Raw genomic sequence first — 13011 nt, forward strand, 5'->3', positions numbered from 1 at the left:
GTTGTGGTCAGAAAAGATGCTTGATATGATTTCAATTTTCTTAAATTTACTGAGGCTTGATTTGTGACCCAAGATGTGATCTATCCTGGAGAATGTTCCGTGTGCACTTGAGAAGAACGTGTAATCTGCCGTTCTTGGATGGAATGTCCTATATATATCAATTAAATCTATCTGGTCTATTGTGTCATTTAAAGCTTCTGTTTCCTTATTTATTTTCATTTTGGATGATCTGTCCATTGGTGTAAGTGAGGTGTTAAAGTCCCCCACTATTATTGTGTTACTGTCGATTTCCTCTTTTATAGCTGTTAGCAGTTGCCTTATGTATTGAGGTGCTCCTATGTTGGGTGCATATATATTTATAATTGTTATATCTTCTTCTTGGATTGATCCCTGGATCATTATGTAGTGTCCTTCCTTGTCTCTTGTAACATTCTTTATTTTAAAGTCTATTTTATCTGATATGAGTATAGCTACTCCAGCTTTCTTTTGATTTCCATTTGCATGGAATATCTTTTTCCATCCCCTCACTTTCAGTCTGTATGTGTCCCTAGGTCTGAAGTGGGTCTCTTGTAGACAGCATATATATGGGTCTTGTTTTTGTATCCATTCAGCCAGTCTATGTCTTTTGGTTGGGGCATTTAATCCATTCACGTTTAAGGTAATTATCGATATGTATGTTCCTATGACCATTTTCTTAATTGTTTTGGGTTTGTTTTTGTAGGTCCTTTTCTTCTCTTGTGTTTCCCACTTAGAGAAGTTCCTTTAGCATTTGTTGTAGAGCTGGTTTGGTGGTGCTGAATTCTCTTAGCTTTTGCTTGTCTGTAAAGCTTTTGATTTCTCCATCAAATCTAAATGAGATCCTTGCTGGGTAGAGTAATCTTGGTTGTAGGTTCTTCCCTTTCATCACTTTAAGTATTTCATGCCACTCCCTTCTGGCTTGCAGAGTTTCTGCTGAGAAATCAGCTGTTAACCTTATGGGGGTTCCCTTGTATGTTATTTGTCGTTTTTCCCTTGCTGCTTTCAATAATTTTTCTTTGTCTTTAATTTTTGCCACTTTGATTACTATGTGTCTCGGCGTGTTTCTCCTTGGGTTTATTCTGTATGGGACTCTCTGCGCTTCCTGGACTTGGGTGGCTATTTCCTTTCCCATGTTAGGGAAGTTTTCGATTATAATCTCTTCAAATATTTTCTCTGGTCCTTTCTCTCTCTCTTCTCCTTCTGGGACCCCTATAATGCGAATGTTGTTGCGTTTAATGTTGTCCCAGAGGTCTCTTAGGCTGTCTTCATTTCTTTTTATTCTTTTTTCTTTAGTCTGTTCCGCAGCAGTGAATTCCACCATTCTGTCTTCCAGGTCACTTATCCGTTCTTCTGCCTCAGTTATTCTGCTATTGATTCCTTCTAGTGTAGTTTTCATTTCAGTTATTGTATTGGTCATCTCTGTTTGTTTGTTCTTTAATTCTTCTAGGTCTTTGTTAATCATTTCTTGCATCTTCTCAATCTTTGCCTCCATTCTTATTCCGAGGTCCTGGATCATCTTCACTATCATTATTCTGAATTCTTTTTCTGGAAGGTTGCCTATCTCCACTTCATTTAGTTGTTTTTCTGGGGTTTTTTCTTGTTCCTTCATCTGGTACATAGCCCTCTGCCTTTTCATCTTCTCTGTCTTTCTGTAACTGTGGTTTTTGGTCCACAGGCTGCAGGATTGTAGTTTTTCTTGCTTCTGTTGTCTGCCCTCTGGTGGTTGAGGCTATCTAAGAGGCTTGATGGGAGGCTCTGGTGGTGGGTAGAGCTGACTGTTGCTGTGGCGGTCAGAGCCCAGTAAAACCTTAATCCACTTGACTGTTGATGGGTGGGGCTGGGTTCCCTCCCTGTTGGTTGTTTTGCCTGAGGCAACCCAACACTGGAGCCTACCCGTGCTTTTTGGTGGGGTTAATGGCAGACTCTGGGAGGGCTCACGCCAAGGAGAACTTCCCAGGACCTCTGCTGCCAGTGTCCTTATCCCCACGGTGAAACAGAGCCACCACTCGCCTCTGCAGGAGACCCCCCAACACCAGCAGGTACGTCTGGTTCAGTCTCCCCCAGGGTCACTGCTCCTTCCCCTGGGTCCCGATGCACACATTACTTTGTGTGTGCCCTCCAAGAGTGGGGTCTCTGTTTCCCCCAGTCCTGTCACAGTCCTGCAATCAATTCCCACTAGACTTCAAAGTCTGATTCTCTAGGAATTCCTCCTCCCTTTGCCGGACCCCCAGGTTGGGAAGCCTGAGGTGGGGCTCAGAACCTTCACTCCAGTGGGTGGACTTCTGTGGTATAAGTGTTCGCCAGTCTGTGAGTCACCCACCCAGCAGTTATGGGATTTGATTTTACTCTGATTGCGCCCCTCCTACCGTCTCACTGTGGCTTCTCCTCTGTCCTTGGACGTGGGGTGTCCTCCTTGGTGAAGTCCAGGGTCTTCCTGTCAATGATTGTCCAGCAGCCAGTTGTGATTCTGGTGCTCTCGCAAGAGGGAGTGAGAGCACGTCCTTCTACTCCGCCATCTTGGTTAATCTCCTCGCTGGTGCTTTTCTGAGAGTAGGTTCCAACAAGGGAGTAGGGATGATGCCTTCCAAGTAGTAGGTGATCAATACACATTTTTCTGAATAGGGTGGGAAGAATGGTCCCCACTTACAGACTCTGAGGTCTGTAGAGACCTTGGAAGTATCTGGGAGGAGCTGAAACTTCCTCTAAGCAGTGAGGGGTTCTTCCTTAGGGTTGGTGGTAGGGGGGCAGAGGCAGCTCCTCTCACATTCTGTATGACCTTGGACAAATCACTTAACCTCCCTGAGATGGGTTCTTCATCTGTAAAATTGGAATAACATGCTTGCAATGGTGAGAAAGAAATGAGAAAAATGGCTATAAACAACCTTTCAAAGTGCTAAACGTATGTGCAGGTTTATTTAGTTCAGAGAAATTTTGGCTAACATCTTTGCTGTTTTAAGTCAATTCCACCATCTCCTTCTAGAGGAATTATAAGCTCTTACTTCTACACGAGATTCGCTGGGATTCCCCAGACTCAGTTGCACTTTTGCAGTTATCTTGGTGATAGCACCTACCTCATGCTTATTGGAATTGTGTTTGACTCTTCCAGATGGGACAAGATTGGTCCATCTCAGTAGCCTCAAATTCTGGTACAGGACTGGGTTCCATGAACATGTATTGAACAGAATATTAAGAGTTGTCCACAGCCCCCATTTGCCATGAGGTGATTCAGTTTCAATTAAAACAAAACAAAACAAAGCCCTGGGGATTTGTTATAGAAAGATGAAAAGCACACAGGCCCTGAGGCTCCTGGAGGATACAGACACACAAACATAATTATAATACAGTCTTCTTTTTTTTAAGTGCCATATATTTTTTAAAAATTAATTAATTAATTTATTTTTGGCTGCACTGGGTCTTCGTTGCTGTGTGCGGGCTTTCTCTAGTTGTGGCGAGCAGGTAGCGCTACTCTTCATTGTGGTGTGCGGGCTTCTCATTGTGGTGGCTTCTCTTGTTGTGGAGCACAGGCTCTAGGCGTGTGGGCTTCAGTAGTTGTGGCACGTGGGCTCAGTAGTTGTGGCTCACGGGCTCTAGAGAGCAGGCTCAGTAGCTGTGGCACACGGGCTTAGTTGCTCCACGGTATGTGGGATATTCCCAGACCAGGGTTCTAACCCGTGTCCCCTGCATTGGCAGACGATTCTTTTTTTTTTTTTTTTTTTTAATTAATTTTTTTTTATAGCTACTTTATTTATTTATTTTTATTTATTTTTGGCTGTGTTGGGTCTTCGGTTCATGCTAGGGCTTTCTCTGGTTACGGCAAGTGGGGACCACTCCTCATCGCGGTGCGGGGACCGCTCTTCATCGCGGTGCGCGGGCCTTTCACTATCGTGGCCCCTCCCGTTGCGGGGCACAGGCTCCAGACGCGCAGGCTCAGTAGTTGTGGCTCACGGGCCCAGCTGCTCCGTGGCATGTGGGATCTTCCCAGACCAGGGCTCGAACCCGTGTCCCCTGCATTAGCAGGCAGATTCTCAACCACTGCGCCACCAGGGAAGCCCGGCAGACGATTCTTAACCACTGCACCACCAGGGAAGCCCTATAATACACTCTTAACTCCTGTGAGAACCAACTATCAGCAGAGGTTCAAAGGAGGAAACATTTGGTTCGACACTCCAGGAATCTAATCTCCCCTTCATCTACTTCTTACTCATTTCTAGGCCTAACCCTATTCCCATAACATCACTCAATGTATTGCTCATCACTGGGTGCTCAGTAACGTGTGGTTGGACCAATTCAGGCCTCAGGGCCACCATTCCCTCTTGCTCAACCTCTACTCCCAGTTAGTAAACTTACTCTGCTTAAGGCCTGGCCCAAACATCACCTCTTCTGTGATGCCTCCATGAACCTGAAGGCCAGTCCTTTCTTTGGGCTTTCTTGGCACTTCATTCCACAAATACTTATTGGGCCATTCTGTTTCAGCCCTGTAGACAGAGTTATACAACTTGACCCCTGTCCTAAGAGCTTGTGCCCACTGGGGGAGGCAGACCAATAGAAGGCAGTTACACCACTGCAAAAGGGAAACACAGGGTAAATACCCTAAGGGTTGTAGGAGACACCTTTGGTGTCTACTTAGCCATTACTCCCCTTTCCAAAACTGCCCACTCACTCAGGAGTGAGGCTCATAGAGTATGTTTGTACTATGTGTCAGTTCCCTAGCAGTAGCTGATTGGCCCAGGGAGAATACCTAATTACAATTGGATTTTATGGTCCCAAAACTTGGAGTCAAGTTTCAAAGATGCAGAGAGCTATGAAGTAAACAGTCAGAGGGCACTGGGCTGAGAGTCCCAAAGGAGAAAGGGAAGAAAGGACCAGGGTTCCCGGCTGTGGAGTCCAAAAAATACTCACCTCCTTTCTCTCCTTATAATCAGGTCCTTGTTTTGCTTAAAGGAGCTTCAGGGGCTTTGGATATCATCACAACCGCCCTAATTCAGACAGGATTGGCCAGGCAGGCTCCCAACCTAGACTGGGGTGAAAGGAGGGAGGGAATAGGCAAGCCAGGTCAGGAGCAGAAGTGGGAGTTGGGTGAAAGATGGATAAGAGGATTCTGAGTCGGGGGAACAGGATAGGTAAAGGCCAAGAGGGGGGAATTGCATGAGTAAGATACAAAGAAACAAGGCTAGGGATATGACCAGGGGTAGGGTCACACAGGCTCTTGTAAGTCACATTAAAAGTTTAAGACATGCTTAGGTGGAAGGCTGTGGGCTTCCTGGGAGAGCTAACTCACCCCTGTGTCTTTTCTTTCTCTTGCTCCAAGAAGAGCCCTGTCTGCACTTTGCTACCTCTTGGAGTCTCCAGAGGACATATAGGTGGAGAGGGGTGTGTGAGGAGAGTTATTTGGTTTTTTCTGTGCTTTCCTTCTATCCAGAACTCCTCCTCTTCCTGTGAGGCCACTCTTGGCTGTGCCATGAGCTTTCTCAGAAACAGGCATAAACAATCTCGAGTCTCTCTTCTGTCCTCCCGGCCGGCCTTTCGTATTCCACCCTTCCTCATGTCTGCACTGCATGGATGAGACCCCGGCTGTTTTTCTGCTCTGTTCTGGCCCTTCGTGGAGCTTTGGGCCTGAGCTTTCATGGGTTCTCTCCCCTCAGTTTCCTCCTGCCACCAGCTCCTTGTGAGTGACCGAAACTGTTTTCTTAAATGTGACTCTCCAAGAGGAGAAACCGCTGGCTTTACCCATATGAAACTTGAAGGCACTTTAAATAAGGTGCCACCCCCAAACTTTAAGGGAGCTAAACTAATTTTTTAAAAAGATTCAATGTCTTTTTCATTCTCCTGATGTAGCTATTGACGTACACTTCACACTGGAGTGTCTGAAATTGTGGTGGTCCTAATTTATCGGATTTCTTAATTAAAATGTCTGCTGAATAAATTTGGTTTTTGTTTTGGAAAAAAGAAAAGTTTAAGACAACTTACATTTGAAATTGCACCACAGGTGGAGGTTGGGGATCACACCTGGGGGTCAGGGGACCTCTACAATGGTCCAAGCAGGAGACGGTGGTGAACTAAACTGAAGAGGGGGGTACAAATGGACAAATGGAGTCAGAGATGTTTAGGAAATGGCATCTCAGGTCTTGGTAACTGAAAATGAGGTTAAGAGAAGGGAGGAGTAAAGGTGACACCTGCCTACCTGGGGATGCCTTTTATGGAGAGGGGAACTTACCTGAGAAGCAGAGCTAGAGGGCGTGTGGTTGTTTAGAGTCTCATTGCTCAAAGCATGACCAGAACAAACAACCTGGCCTCCCTGGGAGCTTTTGAGAAATGCAGATGCTCAGGTCCCAACCCAACCTACCACAATAAAGTTCAAGAGGCTCTCGCTGATTCAGTGCCTGATGAGTTGTCAGTGCTGGTCCCTTTGCTTGTCTTATGCCTTGTTCTTTACCCAGTTTAATCTTTCAGGGACCACTGGAATTTTAAGCCCTTCAGCACCAAAATTTGTAAATGGAGATCCTTTGGTTTCAGGGGTCTGTGAAGACTGACTGTGTATGCAGACTCTGATGTGTATGGACAGTTTTCTGGGGAAAGGACCCATAGCAAGGTAAGGACCTAGAAGATAAATAGAGAATGGAAAAATAGAGAAAGTCAATGAAACCAAAAGCTGGTTCTTTGAGAGATCAATAAGACTGACAAACCTTTACCTAGACTGACCAAGAAAAAAAAAAGATTCTAGTTACTAAAATCAGAAATGAAAGTGGGAGTCCGCTCCGAGGGTTCTGAGCCAACGGCTTCTTTGCGAAGCCTCGTTGGAGAGAAGATAGAGGGCCGGAACAGCGCGATCTCCGCCGGCGTGTGCGGGGCCCTTTTCATTGGGTCCTGCATTTACTTCGACCACAGGAGACGGAGTGACCCCAACTTCAAGAACAGGCTGCGAGAACGAAGAAAGAAACAGAAGCTTGCCAAGGAGAGAGCTGGACTTTCCAAGTTACCTGATCTTAAAGATGCTGAAGCCGTTCAGAAATTCTTCCTTGAAGAAATACAGCTTAGTGAAGAGTTACTAGCTCAAGGTGAATATGAGAAGGGTGTGGACTATTTGACAAATGCAATTGCTGTGTGTGGACAGCCACAGCAGTTACTGCAAGTGTTGCAGCAAACTGTTCCACCACCAGTTTTCCAGAGGCTTCTGACTAAGCTCCCAAGAACTAGTCAGAGAATTTTAAGTGCTCAGAGCTTGGCTGAAGATGATGTGGAATGAGGAACAAATGTCAACATAATAATCTCAATTTAAAAATATTTTTAAAATCTTAACTTGGAAGATGATCAGCTCTGGGGGAGTAAGGGCAAATAAGCTTGTTATGGACTGTCCTACACTGAAATTTACCAAAGTTAATTTTTACTTTGTGTAGATCCATTTGTCTGTTTTATTTATTTTTCCCAGTGAAAAGTGTATTTTGATAGAGAGGTTTTCATTTTATAAATACATTATCAGTTACTGAAATATGGATTTTATTTATTCCTAAAACGTGCAATTAGAATGTACATATATAACATCACATTACTTACATTAAAAATACCCAGTGCTCAGTTTTGAAGGATAGGCCAAAAAACGTGTAGAAGAAAACTGAAGAATGCACTTTTTTTTTTAAGCTAGTACAGTTCGCTATACATCAGAAAATTGGATGGAAACTTGATTGTGTATTAAAACTGAGCATTAAAATCTTTAAGAGATTCTTTCTTTCCATTTAATATCTTACATATGTATAATGTGCTGCTATGCTATAATAACAACTTCACCCCCACTGTTGAACTGTTGGGCCTAATGTGTTCCGGATATTTATCTCCTTGTATTTTAGATATGTGTAGTTGCAAATAGCACCAGGAATTAGATCTGTGTACACCCTTAAACTAGCTGAGTAAGCTTCGCCAGTTAATGTCTGCCCTCATTTATAAAATGAGGGAATTGGTCTGCTAATTCAGCTTCTAATTCCTTTGGTTCTGTTTAGCATTTTCAAATCCCTTTTTCTGAGGGATATATCTGTTTGGGCAACCAGTTGCATTTTTTAATACTCTGAATTTTGCATGCTTGCCTGACAGCATTTCTGAATTGATTTTTTTTTTAAGGTATAACTTGTGTTGATTTTCACTTAAATCATGGTACTGTCACTACTTTTGTAAATTAATCTGGAATTTAACTTTCAAGGTAACTGGGACAATATGCTTGTAAAAGTGTGTGTTCCCCTTTGCTTTTATCATCAGTGTACCTCCTTAATCCCCTTCCAGCCTGATTCACTTATCTTGTTATGAGAATAAGGTGTAACTTTGTGGCTGAAGACTTGCAAAGAATGAAGATAATTCTCAAAATAGTGACATTATCTGCAGCCACAGATTCAGTATAAGACCTGAGAATAAAGATCCTTGGTACTTAAAAAAGAAAAAAGAAATGAAAGTTGGAATATTACTACTGATTCTATAGAAATAAAAAGGATTGTAAGAGATTACTACGAATAATTATATGCCAACAACTTGGATAACCTAGATGAAATGGATACATTCCTTAGAAACATAAAACCTACCAAGACTAAATAATGAAGAAATAGAAAATCTGAATAGACCTATAACTAGTAAGGAGATTGAATCAGTCATCAAAAATCTCCAGCAAAGAAAAGCCCTGGACCTGATGGCTTCGCTGGTGAATTCTACCAAACATTTAAAGAAGAACTAATACCAATCCTTCTTAAACTTTTCCAAAAAATTGAAGAGGCGGGAACACCTGCTAACTCATTCTGTGAGGCCCTGATACAAAAGCTAGATAAAGACACTACAAGAAAACTGCATACCACTATCCCTTATGAACACTGATGTAAAAATCCTCAACAAAATACTAGCAAACTAAATTTAGCAGCATATTAAGAGGATTACACACCACAACCAAGTGCAATTTCTTCCTGGAATGCAAGGATGTTTCATCATTCTAAAATCGATCAATGTAACACAGCACATTAATGGAATGAAGGGGGAAAAGCACATGATCATCTCAATTGATGCAGAAAAGGCATTTGACAAAACTCAACACCTTTTCATGATTAAAATGAAACAAACTAGGAACAGATGGAAACTACTTCAACATAATAAAAAACATAAATGAAAAACCCACAGCAAAAATCATACTCAATGGTGAAAATCTGAAAGCTTTTCTTCTAACAACAGAAACAGGTCAATGACGGCTGCTTTTGCCATTTCAGTACTGAAATTGATAACCAGAGCAATTCGGCAAGAAAAAGAAATTAAAGGCATCCAAATTGGAAAGGAAGAAGTAAAATAATCTCTGTTTGCAGATGGTAGGACCTTATGTGGTAAACCCTAAAGATTCCACACAAAAAACTGTCAGAACTAATAAATGAATTCAGAAAATTAGGCTGATACAAACTCAATACACAGCTGTGTATTTCTATATGCTAGCAATGAAATAAACAAGAATAAGAAGTGTTGGCAAGGATGTGGAGAAACTGCAACCCTTGTGCACTGTTGGTGGGAATGTAAAATGGTACTGCTACTATGGAACACAGTATAGCAGTTGCTCAAAAAATTAAAAATGGAATTATCATATGATCCAGCAGTTCCACTGCTGAGTATGTACCCAAAAGAACTGAAAGCAGATATTTACACACCCATGTTCATAGCAGCATTATCTACAATAGATAAAATGTGGAAGCAACCCAAGTGTCCATCAACAGCTAGACAGATAAACAAAAGATGGTATATAGATACAATGGAATACTATTCAACTTTACAAAGGAAGGAAATTCTGACATATGCTACAGCATGAGTGAACCTTGAGGACATTATGCTAAGTGAAATAAGCCAGTCACAGAGAGACAAACACTGTATGATTCTACTTTATGAGGTATCTAGTCAAATTCATAGAACAGAAAGTAGAATGGTGGTTGCCAGGAGCTGGGGGGAGTAGAGAATGGGGAGGTATTGTTGAATGGGTATAGAGTTTCAGTTTTGCAAGATGAAAAGACTTAAGGTTATGGAGACAGATGGTGGTGATGGTTACACATCATGAATGTATTTAGTACCACTTAACTGTACACTTATAATGGTTAAGATGGTCAATTTTATGTTGTGTGTACTTTATCACAATTTTAAAATGGAAAAAAAGAGCTAAGATCCACTAGGATCCAGAAAAAAATGTTCCATAGTTGGATGTGGGGCTTACAAGCACAACACTGGGGAACTCAGTATTGTTTAAGATCAAAGTAACACCTTTTTCCTATAAAAAGCATTCATTTGCTTTGTAAGCATATTTGGGAGTTAAGAGATATAAGTCTGGACTTTCAAGAGCTACATGTCAACTGTCCTGGATTCTCTAACCTCTTAAGCAGCCTTTGGGGGTCCCAGAACATGTTCATTGTAGCCTTTGTCACATTGTAAGGCTTTTTGTGTGGCTGTCTCTCCTAAGAGCCTATGAACATGAGGCAGGACCCTGTTTCCTGCCCAGCACATGATGCTCAATGAATAAATGAAGGAACGAGCAAATGAGTGAGCAGCAGGAGAGAGAGATGCATCTGCAGTTCTAAGGAGGCCGAGGGAAATCAGAGTTCGGGTTCTTCCTGTGGTTCCCTTCATCTATTTCTCTTAACCTCCTTTGCAGCCTATTTCTCATACCACCTGCAGGAGGCCTTCCCAAATTGTGCCCAGCTACCACATTGAAGGACTGGACCTCCAGGAGAGCTCCTCCTCCTCATCTCCCCTTCACCTGGAGGAGGCAGCAGGCAAGGGCTTCACAAAGGGAGGCATGAGCTGCCTAAAAAGGATGTGGTAGGCCAGGGGGAATCAGGCTTCCTGCTCCAGCACCTCCAACCCCAGGCCCTCTAAGAGGGGGAACTGGCATGCTTCCTCATCTCTCCTCAGGGAAGGTGTCCCAACACCTGGTGGAGGCCACTGGGCTGCTCCAGCCCCTCTGGGAAGAAGATGTTGTTCTCCAAGGTGGCATCTTCGTGAGGCTGCTGAGGGGCACGGTTGAGTGCCACAGGCCAAGAAGTCCCTGGTGTGTTGGCTGAATGCTCACCTCCTGTGCCTCCTTTCCTAATGGATGAGAGAACAGTTCTGTTCTCTTTGTCCTTAGAGCTGAGCAGCCTTGCACAAGTTAGTCAACTTCTCTGAGCCATAGTTTACTTATTTGTCAAAATGGAGCACGATGCCTACCTCATAGGACTGATGAGGGAAACCTTCAAAGGGCTGAGCATAGGACCTTGCACAAAATAGGTGCTCAGTACCTGTCAGGAGTCTGGAGTGAGTGCAAACTTCAGCCCCAACAGAGGTTAGAAACTGTCCCCAGAGGCCTGGCTGTTGCATCACCAGTTAAACCATGTGATTGAGCTAGTGACAAAGGCTCTGGTGCCTCAGCATCCTGAGATAAAGGATGGGAATGGCCTGTTTCTCCCATCTTCCTCCCATGAGTGGCACCTGAGAGGGAACCACAGGACAGAGATGGCTTTAGAATAAAACACAAAAGCCAACACATATTGAGCAATCACCGGGGTCAGGCTAAGCTCTTTATGTCCATTAGATCATGTAATCCTTGCAAACACCATGAGGAGGGTACTATTCTCTGCATTTGTCAGTTTTACTTTTATTTATTTATTTATGTTTGTTTATAAATAGACTCTTTTTAGAGCAGTTTTAAGTTCACAGCAACACTGAGCAGAAAGTAGAGTTCCCTAAAACCCCCTTTCCCGACACATGCACAGCCTCCCCGCCATCAGCATCCCCCAACACAGAGGTACGTTTTTCTCAATCAATGAACTGATGTTGACACATCATTGTCACCCAAAGTCCACAGTTTACATTAGGGTTCACTCTTGGTGCTTGTACATTCTACGGGTTTTGAGAAATGTATAATGACATGCAGAGTTTTACTTTTCAATACCAATTTTATTTTTTATCAAAGTAGTACATGCTCAGTGTAATGCTTTGGCTTCAAAGTCAGAGCACAAAAAAGGCTTATATGGAAAACCAACCATGCCTCTTCCCTGCCCTCTCTGCCCTTCCTAACTCCAGGCCCAGGCTCCAGGGGCAGGGTGGCGTCCTTCTTATATACCTAGGGGGCCACACAGTTGGCACCAAAGTACCAAGAACGTCAAAAGGGACTGGAGACAAACAGCACATTAGGGCCAAGTAGCCAGATAGGCTGAGCACACCCTCTGCCCCAAGGGTGTCAACCAGGCATCTCCAATAAGACATTCTAGAGGTATTTTAAAATCTTTGCTTGCTTCTTTAGAAGCCCCAGTACTCATTTTCGGAGTTTTGCTGGATGAGGGGAGCTAAAGCCACACACAGGAAGGGCACTGTGATGCAAAGCTGCCTGGGTGGAGGGAGATTACGGTTCTGGCTGGCTGCATGGCCTGCGAAAATTTCTCCCCTCTGGACTTTGAGGTCTTTGTGCAAAAAAACCAAGCGATTGGACAGGTGACCACTAGGGCCCTGCCGTGCTGACAGATTGAGTTTGGGCTGCTACTGCTGCTAACAGCCCCATCTCTGGAGCTCTTCCTGTGAGCCGGGTGCTTCCTTGCAACCACCCTCAAAACAGGCAATATTGCCTCATTTTACAGATGAGGATTGAGACTCAGAAGGGCTGTCAGGGCCACACAGCTAGAGAGGGGCAGGGTCAAGATTCTAAACCAGAGTGCACACTCTCCTTCCCTGGAGCTGGATCCCTGAGCCTTCTGTCCTGTTTTCCCCAAAATAGATGCTCTAGTCTGTGTGTGGCAGGTGGGTGGGTGTGTAGGTAGGTGGGTAAGAGGGGGTCCCATGGCTTCCAGTGACAGCAGGGCCCAGCTTACTTGGCCTCCAGGATTTCAAAACTCTAGGCCCCACCTCAGGGTGAAGACCATTATGCCCACATCCTGTTTAATGCTAATCTCTCCTCCTAGGCCACTGGTTCTCTGCCTTGGCTGTGAATTAATCACCTGGGGAGCTTCGGAAAACAAAGATGGCTGC

General features: G+C 43.8%; 1 protein-coding gene across 1 annotated transcript; it reads left to right on the forward strand.

Moving 5' to 3' along the window:
• Positions 1–2853: 2853 nt before the first annotated feature.
• LOC103012351 (mitochondrial import receptor subunit TOM20 homolog) lies at positions 2854–7261 on the forward strand. Its single transcript, XM_057555790.1, has 2 exons — positions 2854–2865; positions 6830–7261. The coding sequence occupies exons 1-2, from the start codon at positions 2854–2856 to the stop codon at positions 7259–7261; spliced, it is 444 nt and encodes a 147-aa protein (XP_057411773.1).
• The last annotated feature ends 5750 nt before the right edge of the window (positions 7262–13011 follow it).

The sequence above is a fragment of the Balaenoptera acutorostrata genome, chromosome 10 (genome assembly GCF_949987535.1).
Source record: "Balaenoptera acutorostrata chromosome 10, mBalAcu1.1, whole genome shotgun sequence".
Classification (NCBI taxonomy): Eukaryota; Metazoa; Chordata; class Mammalia; order Artiodactyla; family Balaenopteridae; genus Balaenoptera; species Balaenoptera acutorostrata.